The 20,915-nt window shown below is 36.5% G+C and overlaps 1 protein-coding gene across 8 annotated transcripts in view; it reads left to right on the top strand.

Moving 5' to 3' along the window:
- SMAD2 (SMAD family member 2) overlaps window positions 1-20,915 on the top strand; it is a 96,029-nt gene that overhangs the window by 45,620 nt on the left and 29,494 nt on the right. For 5 of the 8 annotated variants that reach the window (XM_013992841.2, XM_021092635.1, XM_021092745.1 and 2 more), the window contains 4 exons: window positions 13,905-13,994; window positions 15,038-15,231; window positions 16,043-16,177; window positions 18,187-18,261. In XM_013992841.2, coding sequence (XP_013848295.1) covers window positions 13,905-13,994; window positions 15,038-15,231; window positions 16,043-16,177; window positions 18,187-18,261 — 494 coding nt within the window. 8 annotated transcript variants of the gene reach the window in all.

Below are 20,915 nucleotides of genomic sequence, written 5' to 3'. Positions count from 1 at the left end.
TGGTATAAGCCTTCAAAGTTGTGTTATTTCCTTGAGCTTATTTCTTCTATCTCCTGATAACAATATGCAAATAAATATATGTCCTTAACTCAAAAAATATATTAATCAACATGATGTCTGTTTGAACCAAAGTGCAAGATATTATTGTAGTTGTATGTACAAAATACCTATGCATATATATAGTTGGCAAATCATACACTAGATTTGAAATTTTAACTTCAGTTCTTTTTAAGGTTTATTCTTAGATGAAGAAAAGCGTTAATTGATTTTGCTGATACTTAATTGTAAAAGCGATAAGTAGGGCATTGTATAAGGATATCTTCCAGGTTTACTACCAAGTCATCTGATGATCATTAGCCCAGTGATCAGCTAATATATTCCATAGAGACTTTTTTGGCAGTTTAGTGTCCTGATGATTTTAATAGGTGTTCCAGCCTCTCTTCCCCAGATTTTAAAAGTTCAGTCCATGTAAGCAGGAAAGTTTCGCAGTTGACATTCTGCCTTTAAGAAATTGTTCTCTACACAAAGGACTGCAGGACTTTGCATGAGATCCTAACATGGATATGCTTGCTCACCTGTGTATTGACGCAGGGTTAGCATTGTAGAGGACTTAGGATTTGCTACATCTTATTTCATCATCTATTTGTAATAGTCTATGTTAATTGTATTTGTTAAACAGCATTAAATTTTCATCAGACAGAATTCATCTGAGACCAATTTTTTAACCAATTAGCATGTTTTTTTTAGTACTTAGGAGGTTTTAGACTGTGAAGTCAGTTAAATTCAGGAAATGTTGAGCTAATGTGTTTAGGATAGTGCTAACACTGTAGCTAACTTTATAATTAATGATAAGATATATATTTTCTTTGGGATATATTGACTTCACCTAGCAAGTATTTTTATAAGTTTAATGTTTTCAGGCTCATCCTTCTCTTCCTTCCTTCTTGTCAACAGCATGATGTTGTGCAGGTTGATACTTTTCATGTTGGAGTAATGCGTAGACATTTCTTGTGGACTTCCCCTTAATGATGTTTAAATGCATAGAAACTTAATGTAGTGTAACTAATGCTCATCAAAAGGCTAATTTATCCTGAGTTCTATAACCAAGAAAATTCTAACATCATGTTAATGAATTATGCCATTTTTGTTAATACTGATTTTCCATTCCCATTGTGATTGTGGTGCTGAATGACAAGGGTTCTTCTGATGTCAGCTACTACCATGTATCCTATGTTGCTAAATTTTTTACCTCTTTTATCTAAGACTGATATAAAATGGAATTTATTTAGCACATCCTGATATCTTTTGGCTTTTTGAGTGTGATCTCATTATTTGCATGTTAAGTCAGTCTCTCTACTTACAACAGAAGTGACTGTCAAACCCAGATTCAAACCCAGAGACTGAGATGATGAAGCAGACCAAGGCTAGTGCTTATCAGATCATCTAGGATATGTATTTAGAAGATTTATATCAACTTATTATTTACTCAGAATAAGAATGTAGCTTTAAAAATTATTGTAGGAATCACATAGCCCCTTGACAGTACTATATTTGAGGTGCCAGAGATCCCCAGGTGTTAGGCAATAAAAATGCTGATGTAGGTGGTGTGAAAAAAAGCTCAGAAAGCTCTTGGTAGAGCTTTGGTAGGGTGGAAAGTGTTGTTGGACAACAGTGGGCTAGAACTCTGACCTTGCTACTTAGAAGTATGACCTTGATGAGATTGTTTTACTATCCCTCTGAGGCTTGGTTTCCTCAAATTTAAAATGAGATGATAATACATAGCTTGCAGGGGATTATAATAAGGTCCATAATACATTTAAAGTCTTACATGGTACCTGACATGTAGTAGCTAACTTATGAAGGCAGTTGTTACCACATATTTCATTGGTTCTGAGATGCACATTTTTTCATCATATAAATAAACTTGGAAGCTTTTCCTTTTAAGTTTAACACAAGATAATGTTGCATTTTAGATTTATCAAAATAGGGAACGTGCAAAAGCCTTATAAAGTAGTTGTTATAATCAGTGCCATTTCTCTTAACGTTTTTCCTGTGTTTGTTTAATATCTTTTAAAACTGTCCATTCTTGAACTTATATTTTGCTATTCCTTGTTAACAAACTAAAAACCTGAGAGATCCATTTCCCCACTCTTATTTAAAGTATTATGATTTAGTGTGACTAGGAATATTGTGATCCAGTTTTTATGCTATAATACTACTAATTTAGTCACCAGCTATCTGGCTTGCTCAGTGTAGGTATACAGAGGCCTTTGGGAGTTAAAGGTCTTACAGGGAATTATTTTCCCCCATAAATAAAAACTGTGATTAGAAAGAATCAGTCTTTAAAGAAGAGGGGGTGATTAAAACTGCCTGACTTAAATCCCCTACACTTAAAAATTGACCTGATTTGCTAGGTATTCCTAAAGAATTGGTAGTTAAGTCACAAGGCGGCTAGGAGGGGGTTGTTGACATTAATACATGCAGAAGAAAATGGATGCCAAAGGCCCATGTTAGAAAGAACATTTTGCTGGAAGAGAATAAACAGGGCTCAGACCAGCGTTTTATTATCTTCTATAGTAATTCCCAAAGTAAGCTGAAATGATGCAGAATAGGAAATAACAGTCTGTACTTCTTATTCTTAGTTATCTAAGGTTAGAAGCATATTTTTCAATAGAAATGTCAAGATGACTTGTTTAATTCTGTGCAAGTCTTTTCTTTTGTTTGATTTATTTGATTTTGGTAAAAGGCAGTACATCCACATAATTTGAAAGTCCATATCTGTATATATTTTATATGTATACATATACACACATAAAAACAGAACAAATACTGAAAAAGTCGCCCTTCCCTCCCTCTTGCCCTTCAAGTAACTGCCGTTTGGGGTGTGTTTTTCCTGTATGTATACACAAATACTTAAAGATATATTTTTACTTGTCCTTTTTTTTACGCAGGGTAGCTTCCTAAAATATTGTACATGTCTTTTTCACTAGTATTAAATCTTGGAGGGCTTTCCATATCAGTTCACAGGGAGCTTTTTCATATATTAAATTACCATATGATGGTTTTTTTTGTTGATACTTTCCATTTTGATTATTGTTTCACTGAAGGTTTTTTTGGTTGGCTGGTTGGTTGGTTGGGGTTTTTTTGGCCACACCCGTGGTGTATGGAAGTTCCTGGGCCAGGGATCAAATCTGAGCCACAGCTGTGACCTATACCACAAGCTGCAGCAATGCTAGATCTTTAACCCACTGTGCTGAGCTGGGGATTGAACCCTCGCCGTTGCAGAGACAGCACCAGATTCTTAGCCTGCTGTACTAGCGGGAACTCCTGTTTGTTTTCCTAGGTAAAATTTTCAAATCATAAGTGCTCAATAGGATTAGATTTGACAAATGCATATACAGTGCATGAAGATATAGAGCATTTCAGTTGCCCGGAAAGTTCTTTTTTCCTCTTTCTCTCTCTAGATACAACCATTGTTGGAATTTTTTTCACTTTAAATTTGTTTTGCCACTTCTAGAATTTTATGTAAATGGAATCATTCAGTATCTAGTCTTTCAAGTTCAGCCTCTCTCATCCAGCTAAATGTTTCTGAGATTCATCCATGTTGTGTGTGTCGCTAATTCTTTTTCCAGAATGTTTTGCTTTTACCTTTTTCATTTCCATATACGTATTAGCTCAGCTTGTCCACTGCTATAAAAATAGCTTGTTGAAATCATAATTGCAATGGAATTGAAAAAATAGACCAGATATTATAGGGAATTAGGGAAAATAGACATCTTAATATTGAGCCATTTAATCTTGAATATAGTGTATTCCTTTATATACCTATGTTTATTATCTTTCAGCAAGAGTTTTAGTTGTTAGTACACAGATGTTACACATCTTGTATTAAACTTTTTGTCTGAGTGTTTTATGTTTTGACACTACAGTAAATGAAATTAAAATTTATAATTTTCAAGTAGTTTATTCCTCTAATAGCAATACAGTGGGTTCTCATAAGTTGCCATCAAATCCTACAACTCTGCTAAATTCATTAATGAGTTCTAGAATTTGCTTCACAGATTTTCTATGTAAACAATGTCATTGTTTGGAAAAAGTTTTTTTATTCCAGCTTTATTTAGATTATTGACATATAACAAATGTAAATTTAAGGTATACAATGTGATGACTTGATAATATATATATTGCAGAATGATCACTATAATAAAGGTATTTAACACTTCTATTTCACATAATTACCTTCTTGTGTGTGATGAGTTTTAAGATCTGCTTTCTTAACTTTCAGACATACAATACAGTACAGGCATACTTCAGAGATACTGTGGGTTCTGCTTTAGACCTCACAATAAAATACATATCTTAAGTGAAACACTCTAATTTTTTGGTTTTCCAGTCTATATAAAAGTTATTTTTATGCTATGCTGTAGTCTGTGTGCAATACCAGTATGTCTAAGGAAAACACAATGTACATTCCTGAATTTAAAAATATTTCATTGCCCAAAAATGCTACCACCTTAGCCTTCAATGAGTGATAGTTTTTTGTTGATAGAGGGTCTTGCCTCAATGTTGATGGCTTCTGACTGATCAGAGTGATGGTTGCTGAAGGTCAAGGTGGCTGTGGTAATTTCTTAAAGTAAGACAACAGTGTAGTTTGCCACATCAATTGTCTCTTCCTTCCAAGAATTATTTTTCTGTAGTGTGCTGTGTTGTTTGATAGCATTATGCTCACTGCTTTATCAGCTAAGCTTATGGAATATCCTAAAACTTTTGTTGTCATTTCAACAGCCTTCCTAGTGTCTTTACCAGGAGTAGATTCCATCTCAGGAAACCACTTTCTTTGCTCATCTATAAAAACAACTCATTTCTGAAAGTCTTATTGTGAGATGGCTGCTATTCAGTCACAACATCAGGCTCTACCTCTAAGTCTAGTTCTCTTGCTATTTCCACCACATATGCAGTTATTTCCTCCGCTGGAATCTTGAACCTCTCAGAGTCATCCATGAGGGTTAGAGTCAACTTATTCCAAACTTCTACTAATGTTGATACTTCTCTTCTTGCGAATCGTGAGTGTTGTTATGGCATCTCGAATGGTGAATCCTTTACAGAGGATTTTCAGTTACTTTGTCCAGATCATCAGAGGATTCACTGTGGCAGCTATAGCCTTACAAAATGTATTTCCTAAATATCAAGATTTGAAAAGTCAAAATTACTTCTTGACCCACAGGCTGCCGAATGGCTATGTTAGCAGGCATGGACAAAATACAGTCTGATTTCACATCTCCATCATTGCTCTTGGGTGACCAGGTGCCTTGTCAATAAGCAGTAAAAATTTGAAAGGAATCTTTTTTTTTTTTTCCCCTGAGCAGTGGACTTAAAATATTCAGTAAACCATTTGTAAACAAATGTGCTGTCATCCAGGCTTTGTTATTCCATTTATAGAGCAGAGTCAAAATTTCATAATTCTTAAGGAGTTTAAGATTTTTCAGAATGGTAAATGAGCATTGGCTTCAACTTAAAAGCACCAGTTGCATTAGGCCCTAACAAGAGTCTGCCTATCCTTTAAAGCTTTGAAGCCAGGCGTTGACTTCTCTCAAGATGTGCAAATCCTCGACGGCATCTTTTCCCATACAGAAGTGTTTCATCTACAATGAAAGTATTGTTTCGCTGTTTATCTTAGCTAGTTCTTCGATAGCTTGGTGCCACTTGTACATCAGCACTTGCTGCTTCACCTTCACTTTGTATTTTGATGTTACAGAGATGGCCTCTTTCCTTAAACCTCTTGAACCAACCTGTGCTAGCCTCAGACTTTTCTAATGCAATTTCCTCACCTCTTTCTGCCTTCACAGAGTTGAAGAGAGGACCTTGCCCTGCATTAGGTTTTGGCTTAAGGGAGTGTTGTGGCTGGTTTGATCTTCTAAAACTTTATTTTTATTAGCAGTGTTTTTGCTTTTTATCATTTTTGTGTTCACCGGAGTAGCGCTTAGAGTTTCCTTCAAGAACTTTTCCTTTGCATTCACAATCTGGCTAACTGGGGCAAGAGGCCTGGCTTTCGGACTGTCTGGGATTTCGACATCACTGCATCACTAAGCTTCATTGTTTCTAACTTGATTTAACATGAGAGAGGTGCAGTTCTCACTGGAACACTTAGAGGCCATTATAGGTTTATTAATTAGCTTAATTTCAATCCTGTTTTTCTCTCAAGGGAAAGGGAGGTGGGATGAGTGGGGAGGGCAGAGTTGGCCGGTAGGTGGACTAGTCAGAACACACACAACATTTATTAAGTTCCCCATCTTACATGAGTGTGATTCATGGTACCCCCAAACAATTACAATGGTAACATCAAAGATCACAGATCACCAGAAAGTATAATAACAATGAAAAAGGTTTGAAATATGTGAGAATTACCAAAATGTGACATAGAAATGTAAAGTGAGCAAATTCTTTTGAAAACATGGAGCTGATAGAGTTGTTCAACTCAACATTGCCACATATCTTCAGTTTGTACAACAAACCAAAAAACCCCAAAAAACAAACGCATGATACCTGTAAAGTGCAATAAAGCTGAGCACAATAAAATGAGGAATGCCTGTATTGTTAATTATAGTCATCCTGTTGTACATTAGATTCCCAGAACTTTTAGCTCATCTTTTGACTACCATGTCTCCATTTTCCACATGCCATTCAACTCTATTTCTTTGAGAAAGAAATTTTAGGGAGTTCCCGTTGTGGCGAAGCGGACACAAATCCTAGTATCCACGAGGATGCAGGTTCAATCCCTGACCTCGCTCAGTGGGTTGGGAATCCAGCATTGATTGCCATGAGCTGTGGCTGTAGGTTGCAGAAGTGCCTCCGATCCCCAGTTGCTATGGCTGTGGCGTAAGCCAACAGCTTTAGCTCCTGTTGGACCCCTAGCATGGGAACCTCCATATGCTGTGGGTGTGGCCCTCAAAAGCCCAAAAAAAAGGGCAATTTTATTTCTTCCCTTTCTAATATTCTTTCTTCACTTTTTTGTGCCACTGGCTGCAATGTTAATTAGAACTATCATTTTTGAGTAAAATTTAATCATTAATTTGAAATATTTCTTTTTAATATAAACATTTAAGTAATAAATTTCCCCTTAGCACCCATTCTAATTTTTTATATTGTGGATTCTGTATCATATAAAGTGTTTTTAATTTATCTTGTGATTTTTCCTTTGACTCATAGGTGTGTGTTAATTTCAGAATATTTGGGACTTTTCCAAATATCTTTCAGTCATTGATTTTTTTTAATTTTAATTTTTTATTAAAGTATAGTTGATTTACAATGTTGTGCCAGCAGTCATTGATTTTTAATTTAATTCTCTATGGTAAGTTTTAAAGGTAAGAGGCCCTGGCATGTGGTCTCTGTCATTTTCTTTTTAACCAAAGATGTCATGATGTGTAACTTAGTAAACTCAGTTTAGGTCTCTGTAGATTATTCATTCATTCAGCATGAATGCAAATCATTTCCCTAAAATAGCTCATTGATCCATGGTCATTGCCTGTTGACCCCAGATGATTATCGATCAGTTACTCTTGGATCACAGATGTTAAATAGAAGTGCCTCAGGCTAAAGGGAAGGCAAAGGAGATAGTACTCTTGTCTCTTATTTATTTATTTATTTATTTTTTTCTTTTTAGGGTCACACCTGTGGCATTTGGAGGTTCCCAGGCTAGGGCTCCAATTGGAGCTGTAGCCCCTGGCCTACCCCACCGCCACAGCAACGCCAGGTCCAAGCCACGCCTGCAACCTACACCACAGCTCTCGGCAACACTGGATCCTTAACCTTAACCCACTGAGCGAGGCCAGGGATTGAACCCTCAACCTCATGGTTTCTAGTCGGGCTCCTTGACCGTTGAGCCATGATGGGAACTCCTCTTGTCTCTTATTCTATGCTTCTGTTTAATGCCAACAGTAAGCATGAATCTTTCTCCTTTTATCTGTTAAGTTTATTCATTTGACAGATTTTTTTTTTTTTTTTTGAGTCACTATTACTGTGCTAGATCCTATCTTGTCCCTTGGTTTTGTTCAAAAACCATTGACTACAACATAGCATCCATGGATGACTTCTCGTTATATACATCTTTAGCTTTGCAATAATGTGGTTTTTAACACTTGCCGTTGCCATATAAATAACATATACAGATTTTTAAGAGTTAGAATTTTTTTCTTTAGTTGTTCATCTTTTTTTTTTTTTTTTTTCTTCCCCCTTGATGAAATTGCAGTCTTTATTTGAGATACTGGGGCTTTATAGAAGGTCCATCCTCCAGACAAGTCTTGTGCTGCTGAGAGTTGCTTGGAGATTTAAAAATGCATGTTGACTCTAGGAATGAAAATAGATGTGATTAGGGTGAGAAAAAGGAAAAGAACAAACAAGAGAAAAGAATGGTTAAGGGCACAATAATTTTCAAAAGGACAGCAGCAGGCTAGCGTGAAAGCTGGGATTTTGATTCTCATTAGAAAGTCAGTGAGGTCCAGAGGAAGCTCTTTTCTGACCTTTCTCTTAAGGTTGATGTGACATTTTCAGTTTCCTCAGCTCCACCAGAATGGGCCCTGTAGATGACTCTAGCGTGTTCTAGTGCCCCTTGGGTCCTTTCAGAGAGCTTGAACTAATTAACATGTTTAAGTAAAAATATTCCCTCTAAAATTTCTGAGCATTTGGGCCTTCAAAATGTTTTTTCTTGACAGAGGAGTAAAAATTATCAAGTAAAATGTAAGCATTGCCCTTCTCCACTCCTTCGCACCCTCAGCCTTTGCTCTACATTCAGCAGTTTATTTAGTCCTCTTGTAACAAGTTTCTCATGAGTCTTTGTAGATAGAGTGGTGAAGAAAAGAGAGGAGGCCTGGGCATGTCTGGAGACAGATCCTAAACAAAGAAACACACATTCCTTCAGGAAAGGTATCTGGCTAGTATCCATGAGCACACAGGTTCGATCCCTGGCTTTGCTCAGTGGGTTAAGGATCTGGCATTGCTGTGCCTATGGTGTAGGCCAACAGCTACAGCTCCGATTCAACCCCTAGCCTGGCTGGGAACCTCCATATGCCGTGGGTGCGGCCCTAAAATAAATAAATAAATAAAGCAGATCTGGCTGCTGGATGGAGAATGGTTGATAGAGTGAGAGACTAGTTAGGAGGTTACTGGAAAAGCCCCAAGGAGAGATGGTGGTGTCTGTGATTAAGGTAACCAACCTGGTCATCTCCTTTTTGAAGAAATTAAGAGAAGAAAAAGGTATTATTGCCTTTTATGTTTACTTACGTACCTATACTTTCTCGTTCTCTTCATTTTTCCTGTGATTTGGGCTTTCCATCTGTTGTCATTTCTCTTTATCCTGAAGAACTTTTTCTTTACCATTTCATGGTTCAAAGTCTGCTAGAAATCTCTCCATTATTGTTTATCTGAACATGTTTTTGTTTTGGCTTCTTTTATGAAGGATATTTTTGTTGATTATAGATTTTAGGTCGAGGTTTTTTTTTTCTGCCCTGGCAGCTCTTTAAAGCTGTTTTTCCTTTTTTTTTTTTTTTTTGCCATTTCTTGGGCCGCTCCCACAGCATATGGAGGTTCCCAGGCTAGGGGTCGAATTGGAGCCACAGCCACCAGCCTACACCAGAGCCACAGCAACTCGGGATCCTCATGGTTCCTAGTCGGATTCGTTAACCACTGCGCCACGACGGGAACTCCTGTTTTTCCATTTTCTTCTGGCTTCTGTTGTTTCTGATGAGAGGTTGTTATTTGGTGTCTTTATGCCTCCACATGTATAAATTGTTCTGGTTTAGCCGCTGTCAAAATTAAACAAAGCTGGACATCAGTTGAAGGTGGTAAAAACAGATTTTATTCCAAAACCAATACAGTAAGGGAAAGATTAGAACTCATATTTCCAGCAGTGGCTGGGAGAATGTGGAATTAGCAAGGTGGTAAGAGTGGGGTCTTGAACACTCAGGGATGTGGAAATTTACCCAAAAAGTGGGTAGGAGACTTGGTCAGTGCCAAGGTGATTAAGCCCGGGTCTGCTAAAGGGCATTTTCTGGAAGTTAAGCTTCTGCTTTTCCTCAGAGGGCAGACTGGGAGACAGAAGCCCTCTTTTTCCTGATGATTGGTTCCATTTCAAAGGAATGGTTTTCAGGTCCTCCAGAAAGACACTCGAGTTGTAGAAGTCACATATACATCTCAAAGAGACCAAGGAAGTATTTACCACTGTAAGCTTTTTAAATATGTGCTCTAAGAAAAGGAGGTCAGAGTCTATGGACCAGTGTTGGCTGGAGCAAATGGTCAATTCTTAATAGGCTGACTTGAGCTTTTCCAGATAGGACCTCAAAAGGGTCTGGGTTACTGCAGGGACCTCAGGTTGCTAGAAGCTGTGCTAGTGTTTGGTCAAGTCTTTTACTGTAGGGGTTTGGGTGGAGTCCTTTTGTGCCTAGAGTTTTTGTAGTTCTCACTAGATTTTCTTTTCATCTTTTGTTTTTAGCTGTTTGACAATGATACGCCCAACTGTTTTTTTTGGTTTGGGGTTTTTTGTTTTGTTTTGTTTAAGACTGCTTCGTATTCACTGAGTTTCTTGGAAGTTTTAGTTGTTCACTGAAGTTGAAAATGTTTCAGTCATCATTGTATTTTTTCCTTGTCCCTCCTTACACGAGTCCGTCTTTCAGGGACTGCACGTGTTAGTGAGACTGTTTATTTTATTATTCAGTCTTTTATTTCAGTTCTGATTAGATAATTTCTATTGATCCATCTTCAAATTCACCACTTGTCTTCTCCAACCATCAGGTTACTTTTTAATTCCTGATCTTGTGATTTTCAGTTCGTTTGATTTGTTTTATAGCTTCCAGTACTCAGATGAGAGTCTCATCTGTTCATTAAGTCTCTGAACTGATCCATGGTAGTTACTTTAAAATTCTTATCTGTTAGTTTACCTGGCGGGTCTATTTCTACTGGCTGTTTTTAATTTTGACTACAGGGTAACATTTTCTTATTTCTCCACATGTTTAGCATTTTGTGATTTTTTTTTTAATACTGAATATTTAGGACAAAACATGATAGAGACTAAATTCTGTTCCTTCTCTGAAGAGTGTTGATTTTTGTTCTAACAGATAGTTTTGAGTGACCTCAAAGTCCAAACTGCCTTTAAGGAAAGCAGCAGCTGAAATCTCAGCTTAGTTCTCTCAGACTTTCAAGTGCTGAGTTTTAGCAGACTGCCGCAGTCTCCACATAGTTTAGGAGGTCCAGTCACACTAATCACACTCCTGTTTTGATTATTTTTCCCCCTTGTGAAATTTCCCTCTTCTTTTTTCAGCCTTTTAATCCCATCTCTGATTCTACAGGTCATTACAGCTGCTGTTTGGCTACTTAAGGTCTGGTTGCCACAGGCTTACACTGTGGGGTCCTTTGACTATAGAGCCACATAAATACAGCCCTCACCCAGTGCATTTCTCCCCTTACAAAGGGTGACTTCCCTCCTGTTTTTATCTCTTTTTGATCTCTCTGCACTGTGACCAAACAGTTGATTTCATTATATTTTCACATAGTTTATTTTATTATATTTTGTTCAGAGGCTGTCATTTTTATTAAAAGGAAGGTTTGCCTGATTGAGACTGCTCTACAGGCAGAACTCTGTTTTGTTTCTGTATTCTTTGGTTAATTGCATACTCTTCCCATTGCTGAGAATTTTAAAATTTGTTTCAGGATCTGGTGGGGCCAGTCTCTCCCTTATCAGTGTTTTCCTGGTCACTCTTGTTTATTTTGGTGTATTATATTTCAGGTAATTTGTCTGGGTCTTAATTTTTTTTTTTACTTTTTATTGAGAGTACATGAAGTGTATAAATTTGGTGGAACTGATATCCCTATGATATCTTCCTGTCTAGGAAGATATATGTTTTTCTCTTTGCTCATTTTACTTTTGTGTTCTTTTGTAATAATTTAAAATGTTTCTTTGTGTAGTTTTGACACTTATAGAATGACATTCTGGATGATTTGTATATTTTGTTATAAATTGATTCTTTAACTTTTTTTCTTATAAACAAGGAAAAACTTGACTCTCTAGAAGCAAATTTGATGTTTTTAAATAAATCTTCCAATTTGTGTGAGAAATTATGATGATTAGTAGAACTGAGGCTTAAATATACTCTGATGGCAACTGGAAAGTGGCTGAATTAGAGTTGGGATCTCAGTCTCTCTGCCTCTTGATTGAATGTTTTTAACAACCACTATTTGTTCTCGGATTTGTTTCAAGGCTTTAATAAAGCACAACTTAAACTCATCTTGCCCTCTTACATTCTGGTTCTCCTGTCAGTCCCAGAGTTACTGGAGTGAAATGTTCATTTTAGTCTCATAAAAACAGAATAGCCTCCTTTTCTATGCCTTCGTCCATCATTTTCCTTAAGTTAAGATGTATACTGTTCCTTCTGAGGTTTAAATTCAGATTCATGAGACTCTAGTATTTAATTGATTTTATTGTGTTTTAAACTACATGGTGCTATATGTTTCCAGTAGATAGTTGATCAATATCTTAAATAAAAGAACCGTTTATGGCATGGTTTTTTAGTCAGTAAACCTTTTTGGGGGAAAGGAGAAGCTCTGAATTATCTTCCAGTTTGGCTTTTTCTGACTTTTGTAGCCTGAGAAATGGAAGTTAGACTTCTGAAGCCTGAAGACCAAGAGAATCTGTTAAATATCTCAAAAAACTGCTCTGACGTGTCTGAAAGTTTTTAAAAACCATCCAGTCTTATACTTACTGTCGCCCCCAAGGCATGAGGTGTTTGTGCAGCCCAGTGGCTGTGCAGGAGAGCCTCCACCCCCACCCCTCCAGCGCTGTAGCCCGCAGCCCAGGTTTCCCAGCCTCAGGAAGAGGGCACTTTTCACATCGCCCTTTGAAATGCTGATTGAGGTAGCTCTTTAGCAGAGTATACGTCTGGAATTTAACCAGTTGTTTGACTTCTGAGTTTAACCGACTGATTCTTTTGAAACGTTTCTTCCTCTTCCTTTACATTTTGCTGATCTTTGTAATATGTAAGAAGTGGAATTGAGTTTTAGAAATCATCTTTTCTCTGTAATTTCAAAAGTACAACTTGTGACCAGTCAGAAGTTCCATTCCAATTGTTTTTTAAGCTCCTCTTCTCCCGCAGAGAAGTTACTTTGAAATGAAATGGTGGCAGGGTAACTAGGCAGATTTATCTCTGGACAGCCCATGTTTTGGAAGGAAATGTGGAAGAGAAAATTTGGTCTTTCTGGTCTATGTCTTCCAGGTGTATTAAGGAAAAAAACTAGATACAGCAACTTTGTCGTAGTGATACTATCTTTTAAGAATTTTATGCTTTCACATATCTTTCATATAACTTTTAAGGTAGTATACTTCAAAAGCCATTTCCTTGTTCTCTGTAGTAATAAGAGAGCGATAATAATTTTCAGTAAAACTGAATATATATGTATTTCAAACAAGTACCCTGAAGGTCTTAACCGTGGATATATGTCTTTTAACTGAAATTTTACCTATTTTAAGAATACCAGTTGACCTCTGTTTTTAGATAAGTTTTTTTGTTTTTAAATCTGGATTATAAAATGAAGCACTGTTAATAAGGCTAATGGCATATGATCTTTTGTTGCGAGTAGAGGAAATTGGAGTGTAGGTATGATTTCATAAAGCTAGAGAGCATTGGTGTTCACATTTTAAAAACATAATCATAACTTATCTAGAGTCACATGTTCCATTTTATTGGCTTCCTTCATATAGAAAATATAGAAACCAGCACTAAATGCCTGTGGAAAAGTGAAGCAATGTATATTTTCTGGGTGAAGGAAGTATTCTGTACATTTTCCATGTTTTACATCATGGTAATTTGAATAACCATGCTTCCATGTTCACATCAATTTTTTGTTTTTCAATTTATGCACAGCACTTGCTCTGAAATTTGGGGACTGAGTACACCAAATACGATAGATCAGTGGGATACAACAGGCCTTTACAGCTTCTCTGAACAAACCAGGTGAATATTCTGCCCTCTCTCGAATCCTAGAGATCTTGTGGGAGGGAGGGTGTTTTGGAAGAGCTATAGTGGGTTGCTTAGTATAATTTTGCCTAGGATGTTTCCTTAATGTAAAATAAGGCATGGCATTTAAAACAACTGCTTGCCAGTATGAAAAAGATATTAAATGTTTCAGCTGATGTTTTGATCAATGAAATTCTAGTTTTGAATCTTCTTTAAATTATTGCATCCCCTGAAGAACAGGAACTTTGATAACTCTATTTCTCATTTTAGTGCGAGGTTAGATTATAATCTGTTGGCCTAAGTTTTAAGTAGATACATAACCAGTTTTTGCTAAATTTCCTGCTATCATCTAAATCTCATCTTTATACTAATAAGTACATAGTTACTTACTGAACTCTCTGTATCACAGTTAACACTAGGCTAACTTGTTTTTATGTTATCTTTTTTTTTTAAATCACCTTATTCTCTTTTTTGAGCATATTTGTATTTGTCCATTTCATCTCATCATATTCATCACCATCTGCATTTATGTGTGAGCTAGAGAAATACCTCAGTACTCAAAACAGTCACAATTGGGTATGAGTTACATTAGTTTAAGTAAGTTACTTTTACATCATTGTTGGTATTTATCATTCTTCACACTAGTTCCCTTTTTTGATAATTCAGTCACCTACAGAATGAATGCCCTTAAAAGCCTCCCTCAAAAAGAGTTTGATTCAATAAAGACTGAAGTTGACAAAAAAGTTTTTCAAGCATAGCTATGATTCTCTTTTTAAAAGTCACTTTTCCTCAAGCGGTTACCCGTTCATTGGCATTTGAGTCATTTATGAAGCATATTTATCAGAAACATCCGCTAGTGCTGCTGCTTGCTTTTTTGTCAGATCCATTAGATAGTACATTTTTCTTCCTGTACTCACTAAAACTAACTAAATGTCTGTCATTTCTATCTTGATGCTCTTATCATATGAATTTATCCCAATTGAATGTATTTATTTTTTTTTAAAGTTCCCACCTCTCTTTTTCCCTTTGCTTTCCAACAGGTCCCTTGATGGTCGTCTTCAGGTATCTCATCGAAAAGGACTGCCACACGTAATCTATTGTCGATTATGGCGCTGGCCTGATCTTCACAGTCATCATGAACTCAAAGCAATTGAAAACTGCGAATATGCTTTTAATCTTAAAAAGGATGAAGTATGTGTAAACCCTTACCACTACCAGAGAGTTGAGACACCAGGTAGGAAAATTCAATTTTTTTCCCCCCTTTTTAGAATGAAATGCTTGAACTTAAGTGTATTAGGTACTCTTATACCTATTGAACCAGATAAAATCTTGGTGTAAACTCTAAACCACTTGTCTTAAAATCAGTATATTTTTTGGTGGTAATTAAATATACTTTAAAAAAATTTTTTAGGTACATTAAGGAAAAATATATCTTAGAGGGAAAGATAGCTTCGTTTCTTGGAATAGCATACTATTTCATATCAAAGTGCCTATCTAGGAAATTCTGATTCCACAGATATAGTGTGCTTACAACTGAATGATAGGTCTCATTATCTGTCTGCTGCATTAACTGTTCAGTCATTTTTCTTTGTTTTCTTTTTGATGTACTTCAGTGATGTCATTTGTATTTAGCAGTTTCGTTAAACTTATAGCAAGACTTTCAGTCTGTTTAGCTGTATACTTGAAACTTTCTAAAAGAATACAGCTATAGTTAAAAAAAAAAAAAAAAAAAAAACCCAAATCTGATTTTGCAAATCTTTCTGCAACCTTTCCAGTGAGGATTTATGAACTTCTATGGTAATGTAATATTACCAGGATCACTTGGTCCCCAAAAGTACAAGATAAATTGGGACTTGGAAATTTAGATTATGGACTGCATGGTAAGTTAAAATCATAATCAGGTTTGTCAATTTCTCAATAACCAAGTAATACCACATAGGTGGATCCTAAACTTTAAGAATTTATCAGGCTACTTTCTTCTTTTTTTGTGAAAACTTGTAAAAAAGTTTCCTCTGCCGTTAACTTGGAACTTTTTACTCTTTTAGTTTTGCCTCCAGTATTAGTGCCACGGCATACTGAGATCTTAACAGAACTACCACCTCTGGATGATTATACCCACTCCATTCCAGAAAACACTAATTTCCCAGCGGGAATTGAGCCACAGAGTAATTATATCCCAGGTATTTTGGCCCTTTGAGTCTCCTAAAATTTGGGATACATACCAATTGTGTGCATAAACATTCATGTATTAGCATACTAATAGTTTTATGACTGGGCTTTTAAAAAAATGCTCTGGATTTTGAATAGAAAAATTACACCTGTCTGCTTTTCTGGACAGCGGGGCTTATCCTGCTCCAGCAGACAGCAAAACCTTGGAATTTACTTTTTATTCCACTGCAAAAGAAATTTTAACATTTTTTCCCAAAACTCTAGTAGCTTTATTATTTATTATTTTATAGATAAATAGTAATAGAGAAAAATGAAAAAGGATAAAATATAATTTCAGTATTTCTTCGTATTTAGACCTTTAAGTCATGGGTGGTTAAACCGGCAAAGCTTATCTCTCTTTAATTTTATTTGCTTTAACCTTTAAAATAGCACATAATGGTTTGTATTCTTATTTTTGTATCTTCATTGTTTTGAGTATATGACGGAATTTATTTTATTTTGTGAATTTCATTATTAAATTTTGGGGGGCACTGACACTTAAATGAAAAGTTTGGTACTTAAAATTTATAGTTGGCTTACTGAAGAAAGATTGTTAAGAGTTAATGAAGGGGACCTTTAATCCATCTCTTTTTTATCCTCCTTTTGATAATTACAAAATTCTTAGTACATGTCAGCATTAATGTAAAACATTGCTTAAAACTATAACAGTGTTAAATGTTAAACTTTTTCCTTCTTGAAATTATAATTGCTAGTATAAATATTTTTATTTTACATGGAACTTATTTAGATACTCAGATGCCTCCCAAATATAAACATTTTGTTCATAAATCATAATGACATGTTAGAATCCTATTTTTTTTTTAGAGTTCCCGACATGGCGCAGCAGAAACGAATCCAACTAGGAACCATGAGGTTGTAGGTTCGATCCCTGGCCTCGCTCAGTGGGTTAAGGATCCAGGGGTGCTGTGAGCTGTGGTGTAGGTCAAAGACACGGCTCAGATCTGGCATTGCTGTGCCTGTGGCGTAGGCTGGCAGCAACAGCTCCGATTCAACCCCTAGCCGGGGAACTCCGTATGCTGAGGTGCGACCCTAAAAAAAAAAAAAAAAGAGTAGAATCCTGTTTTTTTTTTTTTTTTTCAGGAAATAGTTTACCTTAGTTTTGTGTAGTAGCCTATATTTGAATTTCCCTCAGGATTTACTGGTTAGAAATCCCTGGAGCAATATACTTTTTAGGTAGAATTCAAGTTAGACCAGTCCTAAGCTATATTACTGTATTTTGCCCTAAAGAACCTAGTGTAAGATGTAAGCCTGTATTACTTTGTAATCTGAAATCTTGTTTGGGTGTTTTGTGTGTCCTTTAATCATCTCTAAGTACCCATCTATGATGGCTATTGGTTTAAAAAAGAAAAATGTGGGTACTAATTTCTTTGAAGCATACTGATTCAGATCCGAGGCATTTTTGAAGTTATATTTTTGGCTCTTGCCCCAGAAAATACACATAGGAGAATGAGCCAGATATGTAAATAATAGCTAACAAAATATTCTCCAGAGAGCTCAATTGTATTACCAGTAGGTTTTAAGACTTCTCTTCACCTGTAAGGGTTGGGAAGAACCTGAATCATAAGCCCTCAGTATCCAATATTGCTTTTTTTTTCTTTCTTTCTTTTTTTTTTTTTTTTTTTTCTTTTTAGGGCTGCATCCGAGGCATTTTTTTTTTTTAGGTTCCCAGGCTAGGTGTCAAATTGGAGCTGCAGCTGCTGGCCACCTCTGCGACCTACACCACAGCTCATCACAGCAACTGAGTGAGGCCAGGGATCAAACCTGCAACCTCATGGTTCCTAGTTGGATTCGTTTCCACTGCGCCATGATGGGAATGCATCCAAGTATTACTTTTTATAGTAATGTTATAAAACATTCATGTTTGTTACTTGGAGTGATTTGTTGGTCATCTTTGGTAGCTGGGAGAAAAGATGATGAGATTAGATGGCAGCTATACTTGATTTGTTCTAAACTTTTGTAGAAACGCCACCTCCTGGATATATCAGTGAAGATGGAGAAACGAGTGATCAACAGTTGAACCAAAGTATGGACACAGGTAAGAAATAGTTTTCAAAATTTCTCTGTAGTTAGATAATACATTTTTGCCTTGTTTAAAACTCACTAGAGTTACTCATAACCTTTACATTTAAAGAAGTTGGACACATATCCAAAAAAAATCTTTTATCTTGGTTTAATCATATTCGGACCATCAAAGGGAGGACTTGTTCTCAGTGAAAGATTAACATATGCTCCTCTGCAGAAGAATTGTTAGAATTTTCTCTCATTAGAGTAAATGAAGAACACTCAGATACTTTTGTAAGTATTCTGTGCTTCTGTTTAAAGTTTTAGTTACTCTGAATAAATATCTTTGTGATGACTCTTTTAGCCCAATAACAAATTTTCAGAGGAATTTAGAGCTAAGAGATGGGATCAGCTTTTCAGTGCTCTTTTAACTTAATAGTGAGTTCTGAATTATTGTAGCTCATTTACACCAAATACCTTGTACACTATGCCTGATCTAATTCAATTAATTTCTAACATTTAGCTACCAGTTTCCAATACAACGAAGAGAAAATTTTAACATGTAATAAATATCACACACACCAAAGCTTTAAAACAGTTATGTAATAAAATGTATATAACTCATCAGAACTAATAGGTTACCAGTGAAATAGCTACGATGTCAGTGTAATTGTCTGTTTTGATCTATTCCACCCTGCTTATAGCTTAGGGATTGGTCACCTTAATATCCCAACCTGTCAGAGTATAGCATCAGCTTTTTTACATTTTATAGTAAAGCATTCTGCACTTATGATAATATTAGTTATTTTTTAAATGGTGGGGACTAAGATGGTTGGCCTTTTTTTTTTTTTTCTTCCTTCTTTTAAATGGCTGTACCTGTGACATATGGAATTTCCCCGACTAGAGACTGAATTGGAGCTGCAGCCAAGGCCCCCACCACAGCCATGGTAACACCAGATCTGAGCCGCATCTGTGACTTACACTGCAGCTTAAAGCAACACCAGATCCCTAACCCACTGAGCTAGGCCAGGGATTGAACCCGCATCCTCACAGAGACTATGCCATGTTCTTAATCTGCTGAGCCACAACAGGAACTCCTGGCTTTTAGAATAATTTTGTTGTTTAAATTCTTCCATTATTTAAACTCCTAGGTAAAGAAGCTTCTGCTATAGCTAATCACATTTTTTTAAAATAGGAGATATCCAGAGTTCTCTGCTGGTTCAGCAGGATAGGGATCCAGCATTGTCACTGCTGTGGCTCAGGTTACTGCCATGGCTTGGGTTTAACATCTGGCCCAAGAACTTCCAGCCATTGATGTGGAAAAAAAAAAAAAAAAAAAGAAAGAAAGAAAGAAAGAAGACCCAAGAATGAGAAATAACCAAGGAAAGTTGGACGTTCCTCTTGTGCCTCAGTGGGTTAAGAACCCAGCTAGTATCCATGAGGATGAGGGTTTGATCCCTGGCCTCACTCAGTGGGTTAAGGATCCAGCATTGGTGTAAGCTGTGGTGTAGGTTGCAGATGCAGCTTTGATCTGGTATTATTGTGGCTGTGGTGTAAGTGAGCAGCTGCAGCTCTGATTTGACTCCCTAGCCTGGGAACTTCCATATGTCGCACATGTGGCCCTAAAAAGAAAAAACAGAAGGAAACAAAATTTAAAAAAAGAGAAATAACCAAGAAAAGATAATGATCATTGGAAATAACATGTTGTACATCCTAATGCAGAAGGCCAAAAGGATTCCTAAGTGCACAAATGCCTGTTCAATAATATATCTGAAACAAGGGAGGAGAATAAGATGAATATAATTACTGTTATGGTAATGGTATGGTATGATTATGGTAATAGGTCAAAATACAAAAGGGGAGAATAAGCTGAATCAGCTAAAATGAATGCAATGTTTTGGGGCCAGCTTTGAATGTAACCTAATATTTCTAATTCTGTTTCATTGGGGGGAATGTTACTTTTTCAAAACGATGCATTTAAAATTATCGAGGTAGTTCCCGTTGTGGCTAAGTGGTTAACGAATTTGACTACGAACCATGAGGTTGTGGTTCAATCCCTGGCCTCTCTCAGTGGGTTAAGGATTTGGTATTGCCGTGAGCTTTGGTGTAGGTTGCAGACACGCATCAGATCTGGTGTTGCTGTGGCTCTGGTGTAGGCTGGCAGCTACAGCTCTGATTTGACCCCTAGCCTGGGAACCTCCATATGCCACAGGTACGGCCCTAGAAAAGACAAAAAGACCAAAATAAAATAAAATTATTGACTGTTGGGAGTTCCCTTTGTGGCTCAGTGGGTTACAAACTTGACTAATATCCATGAGGATGCTGATTTGATCCCTGGCCTTGCTCATTGGGTTAAGGATTTGGTGTTGCTGTGACTGTGGTCTAGGCCTGCAGCTGCAGCTCCGATTTGACCCCTAGCCTGGAAACTTCCATATGCCACATGTGACAGTAAAAAGCAAAAATGAAAAATTATAATGATAAAATTATTGACTATAATGACATTGACAGTGTGAATATTTGATTCATGAGATGCTAAAAGTCAGTTTACATACCAGTCTTCTACCTGCTATCTATTGTTTTCTCAGTTTCATGGCAAGAATTTTCTGACTGATGCAAGGTCCCGATTTAGAACAAAATTGACCTCTCTTTTAAACTCTAGTCCATACTCTTCTGTGAGGGAAGGACATA

Source organism: Sus scrofa, chromosome 1, assembly GCF_000003025.6.
Source record: "Sus scrofa isolate TJ Tabasco breed Duroc chromosome 1, Sscrofa11.1, whole genome shotgun sequence".
Classification (NCBI taxonomy): domain Eukaryota; kingdom Metazoa; phylum Chordata; class Mammalia; order Artiodactyla; family Suidae; genus Sus; species Sus scrofa.
Note: the sequence above shows the minus strand (reverse complement) of the source record. Positions and strands in the feature narration are given on the sequence as shown.